Below are 26,860 nucleotides of genomic sequence, written 5' to 3'. Positions count from 1 at the left end.
GCAGTTCAATGCAATGCATAATACAGAAGAGAAGAAAACACAAAATGAAACAATAAAAATAAATAACTAGATCAGTTACAGTATCAGGGGTGTCAAACTCATTTTAGGTCACGGGCCGGATTGAGCAAAATGCAGCTTCATGCGGGCCGGATCAGTCGGACGCGTGCGAACGCAGCTTTCGTTGCCTCCGTTTTTTCAGCCTGCGCTCATGTGTCTCAGTCTCTGCTATAACTACAAAGTGTTTCACTTTACAAATTCCGTTTCTTTTGAAGAAGACTGCCGAATAAACACTAAAAACCCTGATAACCTGGTACCTGAATAAACTCAGCATTAGCCATATCATACGCGGTAGGCGCTTCGATTACTGGGACCAGCTTTAATAGTAATTAGATATTATCTCGCGGGCCAAAGATAATTTCACCGCGGGCCGGATTTGGCCCGCGGGCCTTGAGTTTAACATATATGCAGTATATGTATATCTGGGACACTTGCTCATCGTGATGTTTATAAATGACCTAGATGAGGAAGTGAGGGATGGTTAGTAAATCTGCTGACGACACAAAGGTTGGGGGTGTTGTGGATAGTGTTGAGGGCTGTCAGAGGTTACAGCTGGGCTGAGAACTGGCAAATAGAGTTCAACCCATTTAAGTGTAAAGTGATTCATTTTGTTAAGTCAAACATGATGGCAGAATATAGCATTAACAGTAAGTCTTGGCAGTGTGGAGGATCAGAGGGATCTTGGGGACTGAGTCCAGAGGACACTCAAAGCTGCCACGCAGGTTGACACTGTGGTTAAGGCGGTATACAGTGTATCGACCTTCATCAATCATGGGATTGAATTCAGGAGATGAGAGGTAAAGTCACAGATATATAGGACCCTTGACACACCCCACTGTGCTCAGTTCTGGTCGCCTCACTACAGGAATGATGTGAAAGCCTTAGAAAGGGTGCAGAGGAGATTTATAAGGATGTTACCTGGATTGGGGAGCATGCCTCATGGAAAAAGGTTGAGTGAACTTGACCTTTTCTCCTTGGAGCGACAGAGGATGAGAGGTGACTGACAGAAGTGCATAAGGTAATGAGTGGTACTGATCGTGTGGATAGTCAGGGGCTTTTACCTGGGGCTGAAATTGTTGCCACAAGAGGGCACAGGTTTAAGGTGCTGGGGAGTAGGTACTGAGGGATGTCAGGGACAAGTCTCTTACTCAGAGAGTGGTGAGTGTGTGGAATGGGCTGCTGGCAACAGTGGTGGAGGCGGATACGATAGGGTCTTTTAAGAGACTTTTGGATAGGTACCTGGAGACATGAGAGAAAAAAAGAGAAAAACTAGCTTAGAAAACTAGAGGGCTATGGGTAACTTTAGAAATTTCCAAGGTCGGGACATGTCGGCACAACTTTGTGGGCCAAAGTGCCTGTATTGTGCTGTAGGTTTTGTATGTTTCTGTGAATAGATTAAAAATCGTGCAAGAAACAGAAAAACTATATATTTTAAAAGTGAGGTAGTGTTTAGGGGTTCAATGTCCATTTAGCATTTAGTTCTAATCCTCTGGTAATCTTATAAACGTCTATCCAGTCTCACTCCAGCCAGCACAGCTCCGGAGAAAACAACACAATTTTGTCCAACTTCTCATTATAGCTCATGCCCTCTAATCCATGGAATATCCTGGTAAACCTCTTCTGCACCTTCTCCAAAGCCCTGACATCCTTCCGAAAATGAGGGCACTCCAGGTGTGGTCTAACTAGTTTTATAAAGCTGCAACACAACTTCCCGACTTTTGAACTCAACGCTTCAACTAATAAAGACAGCCACGCCATTTGCCTTCTTAACCACCCGATCAATCTGTGCAGTCTCTTTCAGGGAGCGATGAACTTGGAGTCTGAGATCCCTCTGATCATCAGCACTGTTCAGGGTTTTGCATTTAACAGTGTACTGTCTCATACATTCGACCTACCGAGCTGCCAAGATGATCATTACTGATCAAATCTCACTGAGATTTCTCAGGTCCTGCTGAATTTGATGTCGAGTGCACAAGTACGGAGAAACACTGACTTGTAGCATCACAGGCAAGTACATTCAGATAACACGGAACATAAGTTATACAATGCTCCGTCAGTAAAGAGATAGAAATACGTTTAACGTCATCCTGCTAACAGGACCAGAGCAACAGGCGCTGAGCGGCGGCTCATCTCAGACGGGTCGGTGTGAAGGTCTCACAACCCGGACCGACCCCGGCAGATTCTGTGAAGGAAGCGAGGCGAGGCCGTCAGTTCGGGGAAGTTCATCCCCTCCCCCTTGAAGTTTCACCGATCGCCTTGTGCTTCTCTCCGCCCCCCACCCACCATCTTTTATTCTCCAGAACCGCCAAAGGGTTTCGGCCGGTAACGTTGACTGTAATTTTTTCCTAGCTGTTACCCGGCCTGCTGAGTTCCTCCAGCATTTTGTGCGCGTTGCTCGCATTTCCAGAATCTGCAGATTTTCTCTTGTTTGAGTTTAACTCACTGCCCGACGTCAGACCTCCCCGCTCGGGACCAGCTTCAGTACTCACCGAAGGGAAATTGTTGGTGTTGCCCCGCAGAGAATAATCCGTTCCTGGCTCCCCGCCCTAGGGGGGGAAGGACCCCTCTCGATCCCGATCCCTAAGCCGACCCGCTTCCACAAAGAACGAAAAAATAACGGAGCATGCGCGATCTGTAATAGCGTCATCAGGCAGTGGGCGGGGCCTCAGAAACAAACCCAAAAGTGCTGCAGATCCGCGGTGAAACGTGGTCACGTGACTTTGGGTCACCCACGTGACCCGGAGTCTCTGCTCCCCTGCTCACACGCTGCCCAATCCACCGCCACATTTCCCACATCATTTCATTATTTCCCTATCCTATTTTCATACGTACACTGGATACGTATTTAGCTTTTCCCCTCCATATCTTCCCCGATCCCTTTCCCTCCACTGCCAGGTCACAGAGTTCTCGGAGTTAAGAGTTTCGATTTCCATCCCGGTCAAACACAAAATTCAGACCACACAGGGAATGTGCAGGTTTCATTTAAATCGGTCTATGTTTATAAACACTAATTTCTATTCATATTCCTCTGGCCTCACTGGACAGGAACACTGAAACATCAAGTGAGAAACAGGTGGGACTTTCAGCCCCTCTAACCATCTACAAGATGACGGCTGCTCTCCCATCTCAGCCACACGTTCCTCCCCGATCCTCATTTCCTCGATCCCTTCGGTCTCCACACATCTGCCAGCCTCTGTTTTATGTGAGGACGATCACCAAGTCTTCACCGCCCTCTGTGGTGGGGATTTACAGACATTCACAACCCGCGGAGTGGAGACATTTCCCCTCATCTCAGTCCCAGACAGTCCACCCACTTTTCTAGAGACTGGGATCCCTGGTGCAACCGGTAATGATGTTGTTCATTTCAATGTGTTCACCTCTCAGTCCTCGATTCTCTAAATGAAAGGGTTATCACATTTGATCTTTCTCCATCTGATGACCCACCACTCCAGGGATCAGTCTGGTGAATCTTCATTGCACTCTCTGTAACAAATACTCTCTGAAAACTTTGGTAATCCTATATGGAATTAATTTCCATCTTCTGTAGCCCTGTGTTTCGCCAAACACTCAACTCTCACCCCTGTCACTATTTCCAACCCCACCTCCCCCCTCACCCGGATCCACCTCTCACTCCCCAGCTCTTGCCCCATCCCCACCCCTCACCTCTTTTCTCTGACTATTTCCCGTCCACTCTCAGTCCAGAGGGAGGGTCTCGGCCCGAAATGTTGACGGTCCATTTCCCTCCACAGATGCTGCCCGACCCACTGAGTTCCTCCGGCAGTTTGTTCTTTGGTCTGTATAACCCGTGTTAGTATGGGGAGCGGGATTTTACACCATATTCCAGGTACAGTCTCAACAAATCCCAAATAATTGTCACTTTGCCCGGACCATTGGCCCTCTTGCAGGCAACAGTTTGCCGGTGTTTACCCCACAATGTGGTGAATCCCTCTGCTCGTTACCACAGATCAGCCCCTCCTGTCCCCACCGGTACAAACATCCTGTCCGCCCCCTCCCACACCATTTTCATCCTTTCAATAAAATACCCCCTCTCCTCACTTTTTATGTCGTGATCCCTCCACGGAGAAGCGGCATCGAGCGATGGATCGTGTGGTCTCCTACTACTCCTAAGACTCCGGCTGTCGGAGACGCTTCAGAAACGCCCCCAACTTTCCTCGGATGGAAATAGATATAAATCAAAAAGCGGGACATTTTCTTTGAAATTCGTTCCGCTTTAACGTGCAGTTCGAGCTGCAGCAGGAGACGGCTCAACGCCCGCTGGGCTGGTCCGCCTTCACTATTGGGTGTACCCAGTGATTGACATCACTTCGCACCAATGGGAATAGCGCAGCTCTGCAATCAATTCAATTCCTCTGTTGACTGTTCGGGACTGCTTAATTGCTCAGCCGTTAAACCGAAAAAGCTCGAGCACAGCAGCGCGTGTGTGACGTCAGGCACCGTGCTCGTGACAGCAGATGCAGATATGAGGAGACCGTGGGTGACGTCAGGCGCGTGGCGGCTCCTGTGTGACGTCACGTGAGGGGGAGCGCTTCAATTTTAAAACACCTTTTGTTTCGTACGATGTGGAACAACAAAATTAAACTGGGGTTTCAGCACTGAATCCGGTGCTGTGTGATGTAACGTCCTGTGTCCAGTTGTTGACTGAGTGGGCAGCGCGGTTTTGTCTCGACTGGAGGCTCCAGGCTCTCCTCAGCCCCGGTTTTGACTTCGCGACCGAGCCCCGGCTGTGGGATCAGTCCCTTGTGGTTCTCCGAGGGGTTTGGTGTGAAGGGACGGCTCTGTCTGTGTGTGGGTAGAGATTATGAATGGAGTGTGGGTCCGGGTCCCGAGCCGAATTAAGCTGTAAACAAGGGGGGATCTGGTGAATTGGATCAAACAGCTTAGCTCGCGTGTCCTTTCAGGAAACAACAATCATTTTAATGACTGTCCAATCTCGCTGCTAACAAGATTACGTGTTACAAAATTGTGTGTTACAGAGCCCCAGAATCTAGGACAGCCGTCATGGGCTGCGAGTGCGGATAGGGAACGAGGTCACTGAATTGTACATCAGAGAAGGTCACGGGTTTGTACAGCCTCCTATGAGATCTGCTGGCACATCGGGAGTCTGAATGGGAGAGGTAATAGGGAAGGGGCTGAGGAGAGAGTTTAAACATGTTCAGGGGTGGAGGGGTACAGGAGCTGTCTCATAGATCGTTTTGATTGTTTTTTGTGTGTAATCTCACAGGTGGTGACTGAGGAAGAAGCTTGTTGACGGAGGATACCCAGAGGCGAGTAGGTCAGACACAGAATCAGGAATTGAATTGAATTGACTTTATTTCTTACATCCATGAAGAGTAAAAACCTTTACGTTATTTCTCCATCGAAATGTGCAACGTGCAATCATAGTAATTTATAATAGTTTATAATAAATAAAACCGACAATGTAATATAGAGTACACTCAAATCAGCATGTGTTCATCAGTCTGATGTCCTGGTGAAGAAGCTGTCCCAGAGCCTGTCGGTCCGGCCTTTTATGTTGCGGTACCACTTCCTGGATGGTGGCAGCTGGAATAGTGACAGTGATGTGATTTCCTGTGTCACGGGTACAGACTGTCGACTCAAGTGAGGAGTTTGTGTGGAGATGCAGCTTCGCCGGAGGTGGAGGAAAGAGGACACACCAACAGGTGGGACCAGCTGTAGGAAGACATGGATTGTCAGGTCTGATGATGAGCTGAATGTACCATCACCTTTAGAGTGAATCAGAAAACCATTCTGGGGGTATTTAAAATGTCAGAAGCAGGGGCAGGGGTTGTGTCTCCATCAGCCCCTCAGTGAGATGGTTCAAGTTACAATGTGCAGGGATGAAAGCACAGTGTTTTGGGGCAGATTTCGTCACTGATTCTGTCACAGTGAGAGGGTTAGTTTTGCTGTGAGGAAGCAATATTAATGGAAGAAGACACAGGAACTTCATCAATTGCCAGTTGTTCAGTAGAAGTGACCAATCTATGTTACCTTGAGAGAAACAGATACTTGCAGTGGCGACAAAGGAGTGCAGTCTGGTTTATTTCAGGTTGGACAGGGGTGTGGAGTTTTGAGATCAATCCCTTGTGGTGCCACCATCGTTAATTTAGTGTGTCCAGAGTGGAGGGCCACACAGCACAGAAACAGGCCTTTGACCGGCCACACCTGTTCTGACCATCCACTCACTGTCTACACTTATCAGCACTTGGTTCATAGCCGACTGTATCTCAGCAGTTTCAATGCTCATCCACTTTGTAAGTGTTGTGAAGGGACCTGCCTCCACCACCACCTCGGACAGTGTGTTCCAGATTTCAACTACCCTCTGAGTGAAAAATCTCTTCCTCAGATCCCTCTAAACCTCTTCATCCTCTGCTTAAATTTGTGCCCTCTGATCTGTGACACGTCTGTCCCAGGATCGAGGCTGATATGGGCATCAGTGAGGCCTTTGATACGGTTCAGCATGGGAAGTTGCTGTGGAAAGTTAGATCACATGGGATCCAGGGAGAGCTGGCTCACTGGATGCACGGTTGCCTTGATGGTAGGAAGCAGAGAGTGATGGTGGGAGGCTGTTTATTGGACTCAAGGCCCAGCCTAGTGAGGATCCCCAGGGTTACAGCCATTGCTTTCATTATTCATTGATATTTAATTATATTTGCATTTGCACAGTTTGTTGAATTCTATGCTCTACTTCAGGGGTGTCAAACTCATTTTAGATCACGGGCCAGATTGAGCAAAATACAGCTTCATGCGGGCCGGATCAGACGGACGCGTGCGAACGCAGCTTTCGTTGCCTCCGTTTTTTCAGCCTGCTCTCATGTGTCTCAGTCTCTGCTATAACTACAAAGTGTTTCACTTTACAAATTCCGTTTCTTATGAAGAAGACTGCCGAGCAAGACTGCCGAATAAACACTAAAAACCCTGAAAACCTGGTACCTGAATAAACTCAGTATTAGCCATATCATACGCCATAGGCGCTTCGATTACTGGGGCCAGCTTTAATAGTAATTAGATATTATCTCGCGGGCCAAAGATAATTCCACCGCGGGCCGCATTTGGCCCGCGGGCCTTGAGTTTGACATATATCCTCCCACAAACCCCTGTATAAAGGCGATTGGAGGTACTGCTCCTCGTTCAGTCTCCAGGATGTTGTGTGGTGGTTGCTTGCTGCTGACGGTGCTTTCTTCCAGCCAGTAAAAGCCTACCTTGACTCATGTCTCTGAGAGTTATTGATGGTGCATCAGATAGCCAGAGGCTTTTTTCCCAGGACGGAAATGGCTAACACGAGTGGGCATGGGTTTAAGCTGCTTGGAAGTAGGCACAGGGGAGACGTCAGAGCCAAGTTTTTTAAACAAAGAGTGGTGTCTGTGTGCGGAATACGCTGCCAGCGACGGTGGTAGATGCTAATACAATAGGGTCTTTTAAGAGATTCTTAAATTGGTACATAGAGCCTTGAAAAATAGAGGGCTATGAGGTAGGGTAATTCTAGGCAGTTTCTAGAGTAGGTTACATGGTCGGCACAACATTGTGGGCCGAAGGTCATGTAATGTGTTGTAGATTTCTGTGATTCTCTGAAATTCAAGGGAAATCTCTTCTCCGACGAACTGGTGACCAGTTGCAACCTGTCATCACGGGGAGAGTGAGAGGTGAACAGCAGGAATAGATTTTGATATACTGATACGGAACAGAAATATGGGCTGGGACCAGATTGGCCGAGTGGTCTTTCTAGTGTACATTGTGAGTGTGGTAGAGACAGTAAGTACCTGAGACAGGGGATTTGATACAGAACTGATTCAACATTCAGAGATCCACAATATTAAACATCAGTCCTGGGTCCGATGAGCAGCCGCAAGAACTGCCGAATCTGACAGTAACAGTCCCTCATGAACCTGCAGCTTCATTCAGTCACCGTGAAGGTTAAACATTTAACACGGAGCTGGCCACCGCCCAAATAGGAAAAACACCGGCAAACGCTGCGGTCGGCAAGACGCAGGAGGTTCACCGTAGCGCCAATAGTGGCCGGAGGTCTGTATGGCGCCACCAGTGGCTGTAGGTCTGCACATCACCACCTGTGGCCGGAGGGCGGAGGGACAACGGAGAGGTAAATCACAAACGACGAAGTCTGCAGATGCTGGAAATACAGAGCAACACACACAAAAATGCTGGCGGAACTCAGCAGGCCGGGCAGCATCTATCGAAAAGTGAACCCTCCTTCAGGATTGAAATGGAATGGGGGAATTATGTGAAAAAATCGGGGCAGGCGAGGAAATATCTAGCTGAAAGGTGATAGGTGAAGCCAGGTAGGTGGGAAAGCTCGAGCAGAAGAAAATAGAATCTAATAGGAGAGGAGAGTGGAGAATAGGAGCAGTGGCCCCAGAGAGACGTGATAAGCACGTGAGAGGACGTGAAAAGTCAGAGAGGAAGAAAGGGAGTGAGAGGGAGGGAGATTTGTTCACCGGAAGGAGAAATCGATATTCTTGCCAACAGGTGGTGGTGGTGGGGGGGGGGGGGGGTGTTACCCGAACGGAATATAAGGTGCAGGTCCTGGACCCTGAGGGTGACCACAGCTTAGCACAAGAGGAGGCGATGGGTTGACACGTCGGGACGGGAATGGGAATCGGAATCTAATTGAAAATGTTTGGACACCGGGAAGTCCCGCTGGGAGCGGATAGTTCAAAGATCAGTTTATTATGAAAGCAGGTATCCATAAACAATTCTCGCGGGTTTTTTTCTTCTCCAGACAACCACAAAACAAAGAAAGAGCATGAAAGTCGTTCAGAGAGAAAAATCAAACTCCCACCCCACCCCCCGCATCAAAAAGAACGGCATCCCGATCATCAAACCCCAAAACCCACCCCCAAGCACAGAAGGGAACAATAACATTGAACCGACCCCCCAAAATACAACCCTACCCCGCACAACTGCGGAGGAGCTGGTGTCACCAGTGTAGAGGCGGCCGCATCGGGAGCAGCGGACACAATAGGCGACCCCGGAAGATTCACAGGTGAAGTGTCGCCTCACCTGGAAGGATGTTTGGACAACAGAGAGAGTTCGGCCGTCCGGCCCATTCACTGTGACACCCCGAACTCCACATCAAATCCGTCCAAACGAATCTGGGCGAACTTTAATGACCAATAAATATAATTCCTCTCAGCGATCAGCTGTCTGAATGAATGACTGACTTTAAAGAGGAAGGGGTGTCTATGGTCCACATTGTCAGGGTGTTGAGTTTACCAGGAGACAAAGACTGCAGGGACGAGAGATTTTCTGTTGACTAATACACTGTGTGTGGACCCCGCTGGCAATTCTGGTGGTGTGACCCGTATCGAGACAAACACCACGCTGCCCACTCCACCATCAACACGGCACAGCCGGACACATAACAGGGACTTTACATCAGACAACACTGGATTCATTGAAGAAACACGTGATTAATGTTGTTGTCCCACTGAAATCATCAGAAACGTCCATTCAGGTGTTTTCAAATGGGAGCGCTCTCCCACGGGTGACGTCACATAGGTGAATCCACGCGACTGACGTCACACGGGAGCTCCCCACACCGGGACCTGCCCTCGCGTGCGCGGTGTTTACGTCACCCGCGCGCTGGAGAGCTCGAGCTTTATCGGTTTAACGGCTGAGCTACCAATCACGTGACCATCCCCTCCCCCACCGCTGAAAAACAAAGCTTCAAGAGCTTCGCTTTTTCCATTGGTGCGCAGGAATGTCAATCACTGGTTACACCCAATAGCGGAAGCGGACAAGCCGACAGGGCGTTACCCCGCTGAGTTCGTCTCTCGCTGCGGTGCCGGAGTCTGGACAGAGCGGAACAAATCTCAATGTAAATGTCCGCTTTCTGATTTCTATTTCCCTCCGAGGGAAGTTGGGGCGTTTGTGCAGCGTCTCCTGCGGCCGGAGTCTGATGTATCACTGAGAGGTAGGAGGAGACCGCTCGGCCCGTCGGTTTGATGCCGTTTCCCCGGGGAGGGAGGGAGAGGGGGATTTTACTGAAAGGATGAAGATGGTGAGAGACGGGTCGGACAGGATGTTTGTCCCGGTGGGGACAGGAGGGGCTCATCTGTGGAAATGTCTGAGCCCACGGTGGTGGCGAGCAGAGGGATTCACCACATTAGGGGGCAAACACCGGCAGACTGCTGCCCTGCAAGCGGGGCCAATGGTCCGGGCAAAGTGACAATTATTTGGGATTTGTCGAGACTGTACCTGGAATATGGTGTAAAATCCCGCTCCCCATACTAACACGGGTTATACAGACCAAAGAACAAACTGCCGGAGGAACTCAGTGGGTCGGGCAGCATCTGTGGAGGGAAATGGACCGTCAACATTTCGGGCCGAGACCCTCCCTCTGGACTGAGAGTGGACGGGAAATAGTCAGAGAAAAGAGGTGAGGGGTGGGGATGGGGCAAGAGCTGGGGAGTGAGAGGTGGATCCAGGTGAGGGGGGAGGTGGGAAGGTGGAAATAGTGACAGGGGTGGGAGGTGAGTGGTTGGGGCAACATGGCAACATCGTCCATTGCTGCAGACGATGGAAATAAATTCCATAAAGGATTAACAAAGAGGTTAGAGAGTATTTGTTATAGAGAGTGCAATGAAGATTTACCAGACTGGCCCCTGGAGTGGTGGGTCATCATCAGATGGAGAAAGATCAAATGTGATAACCCTTTCATTTAGAGAATCGAGGACTGAGAGGTGAACACATTGAAATGCACAACATCATTACCAGTTGAACCAGGGATCCCAGTCTCTGAAAAATGGGGTGGACTGTCTGGGACTGAGATGAGGGGAAATGTCTCCCCTCTGAAGGTGGCGACTGTCTGTAAATTACCACCCTCAGTGACCGTCCTCACATAAAACCGAAGCCAGCAGATGTGTGGAGACCAAAGGGATCGAGGAAATGAGGATCGGGCAGAAACATTTGTCTGAGATGGGAGAGCAGACACCATCTCATTGATGGTTAGAGGGGCTGAATGGCCTCTTCCTGCTGTTTCTCACTTGATGTCTCAGTGTTCCTGTCCAGTGAGGCTGGAGGAATGTGAATAAACTGATTTAAATGAAACCTGCGCACTTCCTGTTTGGGTCTGAGTTATGTCTTGGACTGGGATGTGAATCGAGCCCATGACTTTGTGACCTGGAGGTGGAGGGAAAGGGATGGGGAAGACATGGAGGGAAGAACGAAATATGTATCTGGTGTAAATATGAAATAATGTGGGAAATGCGGCCAATGGGTCGGGCAGCGTGTGAGGGTGAGGAGCAGAGTCACTGGTTCAGGTGGTTGACCCTCCAACCGCCACCTGATCCCGTTTCCTGTTCAAGTTTCTCTGCAGCATCTGTGGGTCACTGCTCTACGTGTATGTGTAGCTTCATCTTTCACCCGTACAGACAAGGCAGTGAGATCCAGATCTGTCACTTCCTCTCATGGTGGGTGGACAATGTTTTTTTCTGCAATACGTTCAGCATGTTTCATTCCACTGTTTTACCTGCTGAAGTGCAGCCGATGTTTCTGGATGTGTGACCCATTTATGTGAGAATTTAGCCTTTTGATTTATCTCAGCTTCTCATAAATGTGTACAGTTCAGCGAAGCTTCACTCCAGAATTTCCAAAGCAACAACCCAGTCAGTCAAATAGTTCCACACTATTAAAATAGTTTATTACATTTTTTGTACTACTTATATAATTTAACCTTTTAATATGTATATTCTTATTTTAACTCACAATTGTCAATATCTATTGTTATGAGTTAGGTTCTACTGCTGCTGCAGAGACAACAAATTTCATGACATATGCTGGTGCTATTAAACCTGATTCTGATATTGGAGACCCACCACCGGTCACCTGATCCCAGTTACCGCAGATTGTAATGCGAGATTGAAGCCTTTTCTATTTATTTGCATTCCTCAGAAAAGGCAACAGTTAATTTTCCTTCTGTGATTCCAAAGCAGAAGCTCAGTCTGTCTAATCTTTCCACACAATTAAAATGGGGATATTGTTATTATCATCATGTACTGAACTACAGTGAAAAATTTGCCTGATGTACCATCCACACAGATCAATACAATACAACAGTACATTGAGTTGATATACGACAAGACAATAACTGTAACAAAGCATTATGGCTGCAGAGAAATTGCAGTGCAGATAGACATATGGTGCAGTGTCATGTCAAGTTACATTGTGAGCTCGAGTCCATTTTATCATACATTTGGCTTATAACCACAGACAGGAAGCCGACCTTGAGCCTTCTGGTATGCACTTTAAGGCTTTTGTATAGCTTCCTTGAAGGGAGAGCAGGTTGGCTGCAAGAATGTCCAGATTGTGAGGATCTTTGAGTTCTTATCCTGCTTTTCCGAGGCAGGGGAAGTGTAGGAAGAGTCCATGGAGGGGAGGCTTGTTTCTCTGATGTTCTCTGTTCTCCAAAGCTCTCTGCAGTTCCTTGCAGTCATGAGCAGAGCAGTAGCCATACCAAGGCGTGAAGTTTCAACAAGAAGCTCAGAGACCTCGGCCTTCACCCTGTCTTGTGTAGCTGGATCCTGGTCTTCCTGTCAGATCGCCAGCAGGTGCTAAGTGTGGACTCCCTCACTTCTGTCTCTCTGACCCTCAGCACACATACCCCACAGGGTTGTCTCCCTGGCTTCCTCCTTTACTCTCTGTGCACCCATGACTTGTGTCGCCACTCACAGCTCCAATCTGCGAATTAAATTTGTTGACGACACTACACTGATTGGCCTAATCTCAAATAATAACTTTCAATCAATCTTCTGACAAGGCTCGGTCCAAACAAACTTTTCACCCTTCTTCAGGAGATTAGTTAGCGGAAGAGCGATACCAGCAAAGTTCTTAAAGAACTTACAATAATATCCAACCATTCCCAGAAACCTTCCAAGAGCCTTGTTACCAGTCGAAATAGAAAATTCAGAAAATTGCCTGGACTTTTGCCTGAACAGGAACCAATTTGCCTTGACCTACAACATTGCCGAGATATGTCACAGTGACATGGCCAAATTCACTCTTAGGTAAGTTAACTGTAAGTCTGGCCTGGGAAAGCCTGTCAAACAGCTTTTCTACTGCAGAGATACGGTCATTCCAAGTGTCACTCCCTGTGACTACGTCATTAGTATAGGTATCTGTGTGTTCCAACCCTCGAATTACAGAATCAATCATTCTCCGGAATGTTCCTAGAGCATTTTTCATTCCAAAGGGCAAAACATTGTATTCGTACAACCCAGAAGGTGTCACAAACACAGAAATTTCTCTACCTTTGTCCGTCAATGGAACACACCTATACCCTTTCAACAGATCAATCTTTGTAAGAAATTTAGCTTTTCCAGCCTTATCGATGTAATCGTCCAACCTACGGATAGGATATGCATCTGTTTTTGTTACTTCATTTACCTTTCCATAATCAGTGCAAAATCTAGCAGTGTTATGCATATATAGGTGTAAATATATATTTTCCAAACTTAGCTGGTAAATGATGCAGTCTTACGCTGGTGTGGTAAGGATATTTAGTTCAGTTCACGGGATTGAAGTGAGTGAGAGATCTGGCATCCAAACAAGTGTTGTCGACCCTCTTCCGATGTCCTCCAAATCTTCCAAGTTAGCCAAACATGACCAACTTAAGAGCACCGTCTTCAAGTGACAGTCTACCAACCCAGGCAAGGGTTTCTAGCAGATTTCACAGGGTCGCTCTTACACGCACTAATAGTCACAGACTGATTCCTCTTAACTGATCCTCAACCTCCTCCCCCCACCCCCCGTGGGCATTTAAAACTTCAGTGACAACTCTTCCCACTAGCCTTCGTGTGTCTGCCTGTCCTATGAAACAAACAGCAACACTCCTTTAAATACCATTGTGCTGAACACCAGCTGTCCATCATGCAGGCCCTCCGCTCTATCTGTCTCTGTAACAAGCTGCTTGTGCTCTTCTCTCTCTCTCTATTTTACAGACATGGTTCTTGGAGGCACAGTCCATAATCACAGGTCTAATAATACCATTGTTCAGCATATATTCAATTTCTTGCTCAACCAATTTACACTTTTCTACCTTCATGCAATATGGGTGTTGTTTAATCAGTTTGGCTGGTCCGAAATCTACGTCGTGTACTGAGACCGCGGTTTGCTTGGGAACATTGGGAAATAAACCTTTAAACTTCAGAATTAATTTCTTCAGCTGTTGTTGTTGCTTTGGCTGCAGATGAGCCAACTTATTATCAATGTTTTCTTGAACAACCGAGTTCATTAGCCTAACTGGGACCGTGTTTGGCTTGTGAAAAGTCTCAGATGAGTTAATTGTTTCATTCTCAGGGTTGCCAGATTCATATGTTTTGATAATAAAACCCACAGATGGTGCCTGCTTGTCAAAATAAGTCTGTATCATATTTATGTGTAGCACCTGTGTTGGTTTGCATCGGTCGGGTGTCTTAATAACATAATTCACATCATTAACGAGAGACTGTTTCATACGGTCCACTGAATTTCGCCTTAACTGGATTCATCCACATTGGAAATAAGGCAACCACCTCACCCCCCACCTGGTATTTTCTTTCACAAGCCTGCTTATCAAACCAAAACTTCATTTTGCTTTGAGAAATCTATAAGTTTTGTCTTGCTAGGCTACAGGACTGGTGTAGTTTGTTTTTGAACTTCAAAACATAGTCTAAGAAGTTAACATGTACATCCCATCAATCCACTGTTCCTTTAACAAGGTCAAAGGTCCCCTCACGCAGTGACCAAATACAAATTCAAATGGACTAAAGCCCAGTGATTCCTGTACTGACTCTCTTACTGTGAACAAAAACAAATATATTCCTTCATCCCAGTATTTTCCATTTTCAACACAGTATGTCTTATTCATTGTTTTGAGGGTGGAATGAAATCTATCTAAAGCCCCTTGTGATTCCGGATGGTATGCAGATGATGTAATTCATTTAGCTCCCAGTTCATAAACCACCTGCTGGAATAAACCAGATGTAAAATTACTTCCTTGATCAGTCTGGATTGCTTTAGGCAAACCAAATAGAGTAAAAAAACTTAGTAAGAGCCTTTGTCACAGTTTGAGCTTTAATATTCCTGAGAGGTTTTGCCTCTGGGAATCTGGATGAGGTACTCATAATAGTTAGCAAATACCGATGGCCAGCTTTAGTCTTTGCCAATGGGCCAATACAATCCACTATAACTTTGGAAAAGGGTTCACTGAATGCAGGTAAAGGCCGGAGTGGGGCCACTGGGGTGACCTGATTAGGTTTATCCACAACTTGACAAGTGTGACAGGCTCTGCAAAAGGTCACAACATCTTTCCTCAAATTAGGCCAGTAAAGTTCGTTCATAATCCTTTTTACAGTTTAATTCACTCCAAAATGGCCACCTAAGGACATACTGTGGGGCGAAGTTAAAGTTTACAGGACTGAAAATTTAGGAACTACAAATTGGTGAACAATTGCCCATTTCTCACTCACAGGTGTAGCAGGTGGCATCCACTTCCTCATTAACACTCCATCCTTGGGATAATACCCGACTGGCACTTTCTTAATCTCATCATCAGAGAGAGCTGTTTCTTTTAAAGCTTCAATCTCAGGGTCTCGGTTCTGTTCTGCTATAAACTCCTTCCGAGACAGGGATAAGTCTTTCTCATCAGACTGTCTACATGAATCCTGTTGAAACAATGACGACAGAAAAGTCCCTGACAAGTCAGCATAATTTGAATCCCAATTTTGGCTATCACTGGTATCAGAATCATGCTGCACAGAACTGTCTGCGTCGGCAGACTTTTTAGCCATACTGTGAGTTACTGCGTAGGAAGGATAAATGTTAACATCCATCTGTGGGTCGTCAGTGGTTGGTTTAGTTGTCAACTGCACTACAGGAACAACTTTACCATCTGCCAGGTCATTCCCTAACAGCAAAGTAACATCTTCCACCAGTAAACTGGAGCACAATCTGATCTTAACAGGTCTGGAAACCAACCCTGACTGTAAAGGTACCTTGGGCAATGGCACAAAAACCACGCCGCCCCCAATACATTTAATAAGATTTACCTCACCAGTGTCAGTCTCATCACCAAACTTTAGAACGCTGTCTCATATAAGTGACTGAGAAGCCTCAGCATCTTGAAGAATTTTCACTGGTACCTTCGTAGACCCTTCCTTTACTAATACAAACTCATCAGACATAAAATAATCAAATACCTTCTTAACTCGGTCAGACCTCTCAGTCCTTAACTGAGTCTCAACAGAATGTTCAGAACCCTGTGGGGTTATAGGTGCTTCAACATACTGAACACAGGCATTTGGGACTGCCTCCTTTTTCTTTTTCTTCTTCAGGATAGAACAGTTAGCCATCATATGAGCAACTTCTTACAATAGTAACAAGTAAGACCTGAATATTTCTCCTTCAACTGCTTCCCTACATCCTTACTCGTGTCACTAGTCCCAGCTTTAATTTCTGGTTTACCCTAGTGATCCCTGCTACTCTTTTTGGAAACTCTTATTCTGGGTAAATTTAACATTATGAGTTAAAGCGAACTCATCTGCTAATCTAGCAGACTCCTGCAATGTAGCAGCATCTTTTTCATCTAAATACGTCTTTATGTCATCAGGGACGCACCTTTTGAATTCTTCAATTACAACCAACTCTTTCAAGCTGTTAAAATCATCATTTATATTTTTATATCTGCACCAGCCAAAACACAAACTTCTCACAAGAAAATTCCATATAAGTCTGGTTCACAGATTTCCTTGAATTTCTAAACTTTTGCCTGTATGATTCTGGGACCAACTTGTAAGTTTGAGCATAACCTGTTTCACTATGTCATAATCAGCTGCTTCATCAACTGTCAAAGCAGAATAGGCTTGCTGAGCCTTCCCCTCAATTACACATTGTAAGAGAATAGGCCAACCCTTTTTTGGCCACTTTAAACTCCGAGCAACCATCTCAAAATGCTGAAAGTATTTATCAACCTCTGCCTCGTCAAGTGGAGGTACCAATTTAACTTCCCGACTGTCCTCAAACTTATCACCAGAGTCTAACGCTAGACCCCTTTTCTGCAATCTCTCTATGTTTTCCAGCTCGAACACCCTCTGTCTTTCTGCTTCCTCCCTCTGTTTTTCTGCCTCTCTAGCCTCAAACTGCCTCTGCCTTTCTGCAGGCTCCATCTTTAATTTTTCTAACTTGTAATGGAGCTCAAGCTCACTAGGTTTACTTTCAGGAAACACCTCCAACTCCTCCACTTTAAACACACCTCAGATACATGATGTTCAGCTTCTTCAATAGGTTCGACAGCACAATCTCACCCTCACTGCAGAACTCCACACCAGGCTTACTTCCCTCACAGGAAAATATCCACTCACAGGAGACCTGGCCCACGCCCAGGTTTACGGCTGCACAGGTGGAAGGTCAACTGAGGAAGATCTGTACCAGCAAGGCGGCTGGACCGGATGGAGTTTCCCCACGATTACTGAGGGCCTGTGCAACTGAACTGGGAGAACCACTACAGCGCATCTTCAACATGAGTCTAGATCAGAGAAGAGTACCCAGACAGTGGAAAACATCTTGTATTGTCCCGGTACCGAAGAAACCACAACCAAAGGAGTTGAATGACTTCAGACCTGTTGCCTTGACGTCGCACGTGATGAAGACCAAGGAGCGGCTGATAATACAGAATCTGAGGCCACAAACCAGGCACGCCCAGGATCCTCTTCAGTTTGCGTATAAGGAGAAGGTGGGAGTGGAGGATGCTATCACGTATTTGCTGCACAAATCACTCTCTCACCTAGATGGGGTCAGTTGTGCTGTGAGGATTACATTCCTTGACTTCTCTAGTGCCTTTAACACCATCCAGCCCAAGATCTTAAAGCACAAACTAACGGAGATGGGAGTAGACTCTCACATGGTGGATTGGATAGTGGACTACTTGAGAGATAGACCTCAGTATGTGCGGTTGGGAGACTGTAGGTCTGACACAGTGGTCAGCAGCACAGGAGCGCCACAGGGAACCGTACTCTCTCCGGTCCTGTTCACCCTGTTGTTATGAAACCAGTAACTGGTTTCACTTACCAGCAAAGATAGATATGTCAGTTGAAGTCCAATGGTACTATTTTCAAAAGTTTTATTAATAAAGGGGCACAAAAATTAAGGTTAATACAAACATTCAGATAACATGCGTCAATACTCAATCTAAAACGCAGGTACATTAATAATCACTCAGAAATAAGCTCTTTCGTTGTCTAGGGTATAATACTGAGTCCAATTGGAAATATAAAGAGTCACTCTGAAGTCTGCAGGCTTTTCTCTTTTTGGTTTCACGTGTTGGAGAGAGAGAGAGATAAAACGGAAAAACTTGCCCAAAACATCCATGGAATCAGGGGAGCGATCTTCCCCGTTGTTAGTTAAAAAGCGATCTTCCGTTGGTTCCAGCCACAAACCCCGCATTCGGAATTTAACGCACGTGGCTTATTTCAAAATGGCTTCCCGTTCCCACGGGAAGCGGTATCGTGCTTCTTGGTGTCTCCTTGGTGCGTCTGAGGGTCGTCCTCTTTCAGACCCTTCTTTATACTGCCTCACGGGATCTCAGGTGTCAATCAGGTTGCAGGTGATGCAATCTCTCTCTCAACCAGCCCACTTTGCCCGAGGGCTTTACAATGTCCCTGCGAGTTGGCACGTCTGCAGTTCCCAGGTGTCTCCTGAGAACAATGCCACAGTCTCCAGCTTTTGTCCCAGTGGAATGCGGTATCCAGCACGTCGCTGTCTTTCCATTTCCTGTGTCCATTCGGCCTGTCTCTCTCTCTCTCTCTTGCTCTCTCTCTCTCGGGTCATTGACCCCCCTTTCACTAGGGCTCTTGCAATTCTCACAAAGGAGGGGGCTGGTATCATAACACTGTACACATCTGACTTCCAATATAACTCGGAGTCCTGCCATGTGCAGAAGTTCGCTGATGACACGGCCATAGTGGGGTGTGTCAGGAATGGACAGGAGGAGGAGTATAGGAAACTGATACAGGACTTTGTGATATGGTGCAACTCAAACTACCTGCGTCTCAATGTTACCAAGACCAAGGAGATGGTGGTGGACTTTAGGAGATCTAGGCCTCATATGGAGCCAGTGATCATTAATGGAGAATGTGTGGAGCAGGTTAAGACCTACAAGTATCTGGGAGTACAGTTGGACGAGAAGCTAGACTGGACTGCCAACACAGATGCCTTGTGCAGGAAGGCACAGAGTCGACTGTACTTCCTTAGAAGGTTGGCGTCATTCAATGTCTGCAGTGAGATGCTGATGATGTTCTATAGGTCAGTTGTTGAGAGCGCCCTCTTCTTTGTGGTGGCGTGTTGGGGAGGAAGCATTAAGAAGAAGGACGCCTCACGTCTTAATAAGCTGATAAGGAAGGCGGGCTCTGTCGTGGGCAAAGTACTGGAGAGTTTAACATCGGTAGCTGAGCGAAGGGCGCTGAGTAGGCTACGGTCAATTATGGAAAACCCTGAACATCCTCTACATAGCACCATAGCAGGTTACTGTCGATGCAATGCTCCTCAGACAGGATGAAGAGGTCAATACTCCCCAATGCCATTAGGCTTTACAATTCAACTGCCAGGACTTAAGAACTTTTTTTTTAAAGCTATTATTAATGCTTTTTGAGTTAGTGATTTAGATGCATATCATATTATTACTGAGTTAAGTATTGTATGTACAACAAGTGTATGGGACATTGGAAAAAATGTTGAATTTCCCCATGGGGATGAATAAAGTATCTATCTATCTATCTATCTATCTAATCCTCTGCATCTGTGCCTTCCTGATTGTCAATTTCACCTTAGCAAGTTTAAACCTTTTCACAATACACAACAACATGATCCTTCTGGCGTCCTCTAATGCCTCAGAGGTTGGTGCTTCCAGACATTTATCAACATCCATTGCTGCTGATTTTGCACACACAAATAAATCAAAAGGGATTTCCCCAATGAAATCAATAATTAATTAATCAACACGCCCTCAAATTTGTTCATATCCCAGATGCAGGCCCCAATTTTGTTATGAACAAATATTTAGAAACTAAAGCTTTAGAAATTAACCAGCAACAATAGACTACTCCTGGAGCCTAGTTTTGATGTTAAAACCACTATCTTTATTAGTATTTACTTATAATAAAGTAAATTAAGCAAGATAAACAAAAGTTAACAGTTTTATGTGTATATATGTGTGTAAATTGTTACGTACCCCAAAACTGGGTCACTTACCAGCAAAGATAGAGAGGTCCGTTGAAGTCTGATGGTACTATTTTTAACAGTATTTATTGATAAAAATACACAAAAATAATCTCAATGCAAACATACAGATATATACGTCATCAATACTAAATCTAAAAGCGCAGGTATAATAATAATCAATAAGAAATAACTCTATCGTTGTGTAGGGGATAATGTATTGTCCGATGGAAATATAAAAGTCACTCAAGTTCATGCAGGCTGCAGCCTTTTGTTGGAGTCAAGAGAGACAGATGTTTTAAACTTGCCTGCTTTCCTTTTTATGATGTCGATCCTTCGAGAGTTCTGTTTTTGTAGTCGGTCCTTTAGCTAAGCTGTTCCGTGGAAAACTCGTCATCCGAGCAAGGATGGACACACATACAAGTCACCACCGGCAGTCGCTATTAAACGCTGTCACGGGATTTCTATCGTTTCTCCTGGTGCGTCTAAAGGGGTTGTTCCCCAGACCCTCTTTTATCCTTACTCATGGGGTCTCAGATGTCAATCAGGTTGGGATGATGCAATCTCTCAGCCAGCCCCCTCGGCTCATTCCCTGAGGGCTTCAAATAAATAGTACAGCACTCAATACACAATTCCGTCTCCAAGAGACAATGGCCATTTCCCGTGGCTTTGTATCGCTGAGGGGCCAGGACGTTCCAAACCCCATGTGGATTCTGCGTGTCTTTCTCTCATTTCCTGCGTCTCCTGACCTGAATTAATAGCGATCTTGCGATTCTCAAAAAGGTGGGGGCTACTTTGTACCCTTCAGCCCCTCAGAGTTGGGGCACAGGCGTAACAAAATATAACTCCCAAACTATTGAGCTCGGGGGAAACAAGGCTTAGAGTCTTGAGATGGTAAAGTATGGAAGTTCAGTTCATCCACGGAATAGGTGATGAGAGAGAGATATTTGTAATCCAGGGTAAATGTCGAGAGAAGGCAATTACGTCGATTTCCAAAGGTTCCATTGTGGTGAAACGAGAGAACAGTTGCTGTAGATTTTATGCTTCATCGTTTCAAATCCACATACGAATTATCACCGAAAGTGACTTGTCACAATGGGTATCGCCTTCAAGTGAATTATCACACCACACCCAGCCAAGCGTTAACACATAAGTAGTCTTCACAGGATACCCCAAATCCGATCCACACCTATGGATCAAATGAGGTGATAACCACACATTCGATGTATGGTGAATCAACACTTAACCCACCCTTGTGGGCATAGGAAAGCTCTAAACAGTGACCCTTGGCTACTAGTTCCCTGGTTTCGATCCTTCCATTTTTCCTCCTTCATCTCCATCTGACTCTGAGTGTCTGAGTCCTCGGTTAAAACTAAACAAGCTGTGAGCGATGTAAACAAGCTGCAAGCCCGACTGATTTGCCTTCTTAATCACTCGCTCTCTTAAAATGAATGTCCTCAGCAAGCAAAAGTAAGGAATTAATAAGAATGTGAACTGACTGGTGTGCCAGTAGTTGGGATGACTGAATGAATCCTTTCCAACATTCTGAGCAGGTGAATAGTTCAAAATGTGTGAACTGACTGGTGTTTCTGTAGGGTGGAGGACTGAGTGAATCCCTTCCCACAGACTGAGCAGGTGAACAGTTTCTCCCCAGTGTGAACTCGATGATGTACCTTCAGTTTAGATGACCGAGTGAATCCCTTCCCACAGACTGAGCAGGTGAACGGTTTCTCCCCAGTGTGAACTCGATGATGTACCTTCAGTTTAGATGACCGAGTGAATCCCTTTCCACAGACTGAGCAGGTGAACGGTTTCTCCCCAGTGTGAACTCGATGATGTACCTTCAGTTTAGATGACCGAGTGAATCCCTTTCCACAGACTGAGCAGGTGAACGGTTTCTCCTCAGTGTGAACTGACTGATGACTCAGCAGGTTGGATGACGAAGTGAATCCCTTTCCACAGACTGAGCAGGTGAACGGTTTCTCCCCAGTGTGAACTCGCTGATGTTTCTGCAGGTTGGATGACGAAGTGAATCCCTTTCCACAGACTGAGCAGGTGAACGGTTTCTCCCCAGTGTGAACTCGCTGATGTTTCTGCAGGCTGGATGACTGAGTGAATCCCTTCCCACATTCTGAGCAGGTTAAAGGCTTCTCCCCAGTGTGAACTCGCTGGTGTCTCAGTAGGTTAGATGGCTGAGTGAATCCCTTCCCACATTCTGAGCAGGTGAATGGCTTCTCCCCAGTGTGAACTCGCTGGTGTGTCAGTAGGTTAGATGACTGAGTGAATCCCTTCCCACAGAATGAGCAGGTGAATGGTTTCTCCCCAGTGTGAACTCGCTGATGTACCTTCAGTTTAGATGATTCAGTGAATCCATTCCCACACACTGAGCAGGTGAACGGTTTCTCCCCGGTGTGAACTGACTGATGTCTCTGCAGGCTGGATGACAAAATGAATTTCTTCCCACACACTGAGCAGGTGAACGGTTTCTCCCCAGTGTGAACTGACTGATGTCCCTGCAGGCTGGATGAGTAAGTGAATCCCTTCCCACAGACTGAGCAGGTGAATGGTTTCTCCCCAGTGTGAACTCGCTGATGTACCTTCAGTTTAGATGATTCAGTGAATCCCTTCCCACAGACTGAGCAGGTGAACGGCTTCTCCCCAGTGTGAACTGACTGATGACTCAGCAGGTTGGATGACTGAGTGAATCCCTTCCCACACACTGAGCAGGTGAACGGTTTCTCCCCGGTGTGAACTGACTGATGTCTCTGCAGGTTGGATGACAAAGTGAATCCCTTCCCACAGACTGAGCAGGTGAACTGTTTCTCCTCAGTGTGAACTGACTGATGTCTCTGCAGGCTGAATGACAAAGTGAATTTCTTCCCACAGACTGAGCAGGTGAACGGTTTCTCCCCAGTGTGAACTCGCTGATGTACCTTCAGTTTAGATGATTCAGTGAATCCCTTCCCACAGACTGAGCAGGTGAACGGTTTCTCCCCGGTGTGAACTGACTGATGTCTCTGCAGGCTGGATGACAAAGTGAATTTCTTCCCACAGACTGAGCAGGTGAACGGTTTCTCCCCAGTGTGAACTCGCTGATGTACCTTCAGTTTAGATGATTCAGTGAATCCCTTCCCACAGACTGAGCAGGTGAACGGCTTCTCCCCAGTGTGAACATTCTGGTGTCTCTGTAGGGTGGATGAATCAGTGAATCCCTTCCCACATTCTGAGCAGGTGAATGGCTTCTCCCCAGTGTGAACTCGCTGGTGTGTCAGTAGGCTGGAAGAGTTGATGAATCTCTTCTCACAGACTGAGCGGTTGAACAGCTTCTCCCCAGTGTGAACTCGCTGGTGTGTCAGTAGGCTGGAAGAGTTGATGAATCCCTTCCCACAGTCCGAGCAGTTGAACAGCTTCTCCCCAGTGTGAACTCGCTGGTGTGTCAGTAGGCTGGAAGAGTTGATGAATCCCTTCCCACAGTCTGAGCAGGTGAACGGACGCTCCCCGGTGTGAACTCGCTGGTGAGCCATTAGGTCAAATGACCGAGTGAATCCCTTCCCACAGTCTGAGCAGATGAACGTCTTCTCCCCAGTGTGAACTCGCTGATGTACCTTCAGTTTAGATGATTCAGTGAATCCCTTCCCACAGACTGAGCAGGTGAACGGCTTCACCCCAGTGTGAACTTTCTGGTGTCTCTGCAGGGTGGATGACTGAGTGAATCCGATCCCACAGACTGAGCAGGTGAACGGCCTCTCTCCAGTGTGAACTCGCTGATGTATCTGTAGGTGGGATGACCAAGTGAATCCCTTCCCACAGTCTGAGCAGGTAAACGGCCACTCCCCGGTGTGAACATGCTGGTGTCTCAGTAGGTGAGATGACCGAGTGAATCCCTTCCCACAGACTGAGCAGGTGAACGGTTTCTCCCCAGTGTGAACTGACTGATGTCTCTGCAGGCTGGATGACAAAGTGAATTTCTTCCCACAGACTGAGCAGGTGAACGGTTTCTCCCCAGTGTGAACTCGCTGATGTACCTTCAGTTTAGATGATTCAGTGAATCCCTTCCCACAGACTGAGCAGGTGAACGGTTTCTCCCCAGTGTGAACTCGCTGATGTACCTTCAGTTTAGATGATTCAGTGAATCCCTTCCCACAGACTGAGCAGGTGAACGGCTTCTCCCCAGTGTGAACTTTCTGGTGTCTCTGTAGGGTGGATGACCGAGTGAATCTCATCCCACAGTCCGAGCAAGTGAACGGCCGCACCCCGGTCTGAACTCGCTGGTGTGCCATCAGGTCAGATGACAGAGTGAATCCTTTCCCAGAAAATCAGCAGATGACCAGTTTCTGACTGGTGTGTCCACATGTGGGATGACAGACTAAGTGCTTTCTTACACACAGAACAGGTGAATGACCTTGCTCAGTGTGAACTTGCTGATGTACCTTCAGTTGAGATGACTGTCTGAATCCATTCCCAATGTCTGAGCAGAAGAATGGGCTCTCCCCTGTGTAAAATGACGGGCGTGCCAGTTGGTCAAATGACTGAGTGAATCCTGCCCCGTAGTCTGATCAGGTAGGATGGTCGATTGAATCCCTTGCTTCACTTCTTAAATATCTAGACAGAGACAGGAAAACTGGTGTGCCATGTCTGAGCTTCCGGGAGACAAATTCCTTCTCGTTTTTAACCTGTAAAAAGATTTACAAAATCCATCAATGGGTGTAGGTCAACACTTCGGATGAGATTGCCAAGGTTTGAGTTGCCAAGGTTTGATCCAGCATCACACTGTTACAGTGAGGTTCCACCCAAGTTGCACAGAGAAATCATCTTCTAACTGGGCACAGTGCTGGTATCTGAAATAACCATCAATTCCCTGATGCTCTTCTTGTTTCTATAGGAATGGGGCATTTCTGTGGTCTCCAGTTTGTGCCTTGGCTCAGTTTGGCTCCCTCCATTGGTATTATTCCCTGTTCCTGCTGAGCTGCATGGGTGCCTGGCCACACAGTAACTGAAAAATTCTCACACAAATAGTCTTTCTTGACGTGCAGCTGGGATTTTCTTATATGTATTATTAACTTAAAGTGCCACAATTTTAATGCCTTATAAAAATTTCTTGCTGAGATGAATGGTTGGTCCGCACAGCTGTTAAAGGTTCTTGCAGAAAAGTACCAACAAAGAAACAGGCCCTTTGGGCTATCTAGCTTGTGCTAAACTATTTAAACTCCCCACTCCCACACCCCAACCATTCAGGTACCTACACAAAACTCCTTAAATGTTGAAATCCAGCTCGCATTCACCATTTGTGTTGGCTGTTCATTCCACACCCAGATGACCATCTGTGTGAAGAAGTTTCCCCTCATGTTCCCCTTAACATTTCACCTTTCACCCTTAACCCATGGCCTCTGGTTGTAGTTCCACACCATCTCCGTGGTAAAAGCCAACTTGCATTTTATCTATGCCCCTCTATCACAATCAAATCTCCCCTCAATCTTCTACATTCCAAGGAATAAAGTCCTAACCTGTTCAATCTTTCCTTGTAACCCAAGTCCTCCAGACCTGGCAAAATCCTTGTGAATTTTCTCTGAACTCTCGGAACCTCTTTTACAACTTTCATCTATCTACTGTTGTCAGTGCTTTGGTTCATGAAGGCCAATGGGCTGAAATCTTTCTTTCCGTCTCTACCTAACTGTGATACCACTTTTAGTGAATTACAGACTTGTATTCCCAGGTCCCTTTCCTCTACAACACTCCTCAGTGCCCAACCAGTCACTGTATAAGACCTACAGTGGTAGGTCCTACCAAAGTGCAACACCTCACACTTGTCTGAATTAAATTCCATTTTCCATTTCTCAAACCATTTTTCCAGCTGGTCCAGGTCGCACTGTAAGCCATGATAGTCTTCCTCGCTGTCCACTACACCCCAATCTTGGTGTCATCCACAAATTTACTGATCCAGTTAACCACACTATCATCCAGATTACTGATATAGAAGACAAACAACAACAGATCAAGCACTGATCCCTATGACACACAACTAGTCACAGGCCTCCAGTCAGAGAGGCAACCATCTGCTACCATACTCTGGCTTCTCCCAAAGCCAGTGTCTCGTCCAATTTACTATCTCATCTTGAATGCTGAGTGACTGAACCTTCTTGACCAACCTCCCATATGAGACTTTGTCAAGTGCCTTGCCGAAGTCCATGTAGACAACATCCACTGACTTGCCTTCATCCAATTTCCTGATAACTTCGAGAAACTCTATAAGATTGGTGAGCCATGAACTACCAAGCACAAAGCCATGTTGTCTATCCTTAATCAATTCACATCTATCCAAATACTTATATATCCATTTCCTGCACATAAGTTCCAATAACTTTCCCCCTACTGATGTCAAGCACACCAATGTACAATTTCTTAGTTTATTTTTAGAGCCTTTCTTGAACAGCGGAACAACATTCGTTGTCCTCCAATCCTCCAGTACCTCACCTGTCACTAAGGATGATTTAAATATCTGTGCTTGGGCCCCGACAACTTCTGCACTTGTCTTCCAAAGGGTCCGAGGGAACAATTTGTCAGGCCCTGGGGATTTATCCAT

The 26,860-nt window shown here is 46.4% G+C and overlaps 1 protein-coding gene and 1 long non-coding RNA gene across 3 annotated transcripts in view; both read right to left on the bottom strand.

Annotated features, from left to right (window-relative positions):
* Positions 1-23,934, bottom strand: part of LOC140722236 (uncharacterized) — a 51,543-nt gene extending 27,609 nt beyond the window's left edge. The window contains 1 exon segment of the mRNA XM_073037023.1: positions 21,847-23,934. Coding sequence (XP_072893124.1) covers positions 21,847-23,804 — 1,958 coding nt within the window. The 5' untranslated portion in view covers positions 23,805-23,934.
* On the bottom strand, positions 11,713-15,862 carry LOC140722272 (uncharacterized). 2 transcript variants are annotated; one of them, XR_012097570.1, is made up of 2 exons: positions 15,540-15,862; positions 11,713-15,037 (listed from the first exon to the last, which is right to left on the bottom strand). It is a non-coding gene; the product is annotated as an uncharacterized lncRNA (long non-coding RNA). The 2 variants fall into 2 exon arrangements; XR_012097571.1 differs by having other exon boundaries at positions 11,713-15,034.
* Positions 23,935-26,860: the final 2,926 nt, after the last annotated feature.

Source organism: Hemitrygon akajei, unplaced genomic scaffold (assembly GCF_048418815.1).
Source record: "Hemitrygon akajei unplaced genomic scaffold, sHemAka1.3 Scf000073, whole genome shotgun sequence".
NCBI lineage: Eukaryota > Metazoa > Chordata > Chondrichthyes > Myliobatiformes > Dasyatidae > Hemitrygon > Hemitrygon akajei.
This window is presented reverse-complemented; position numbering and strand designations above follow the sequence as displayed.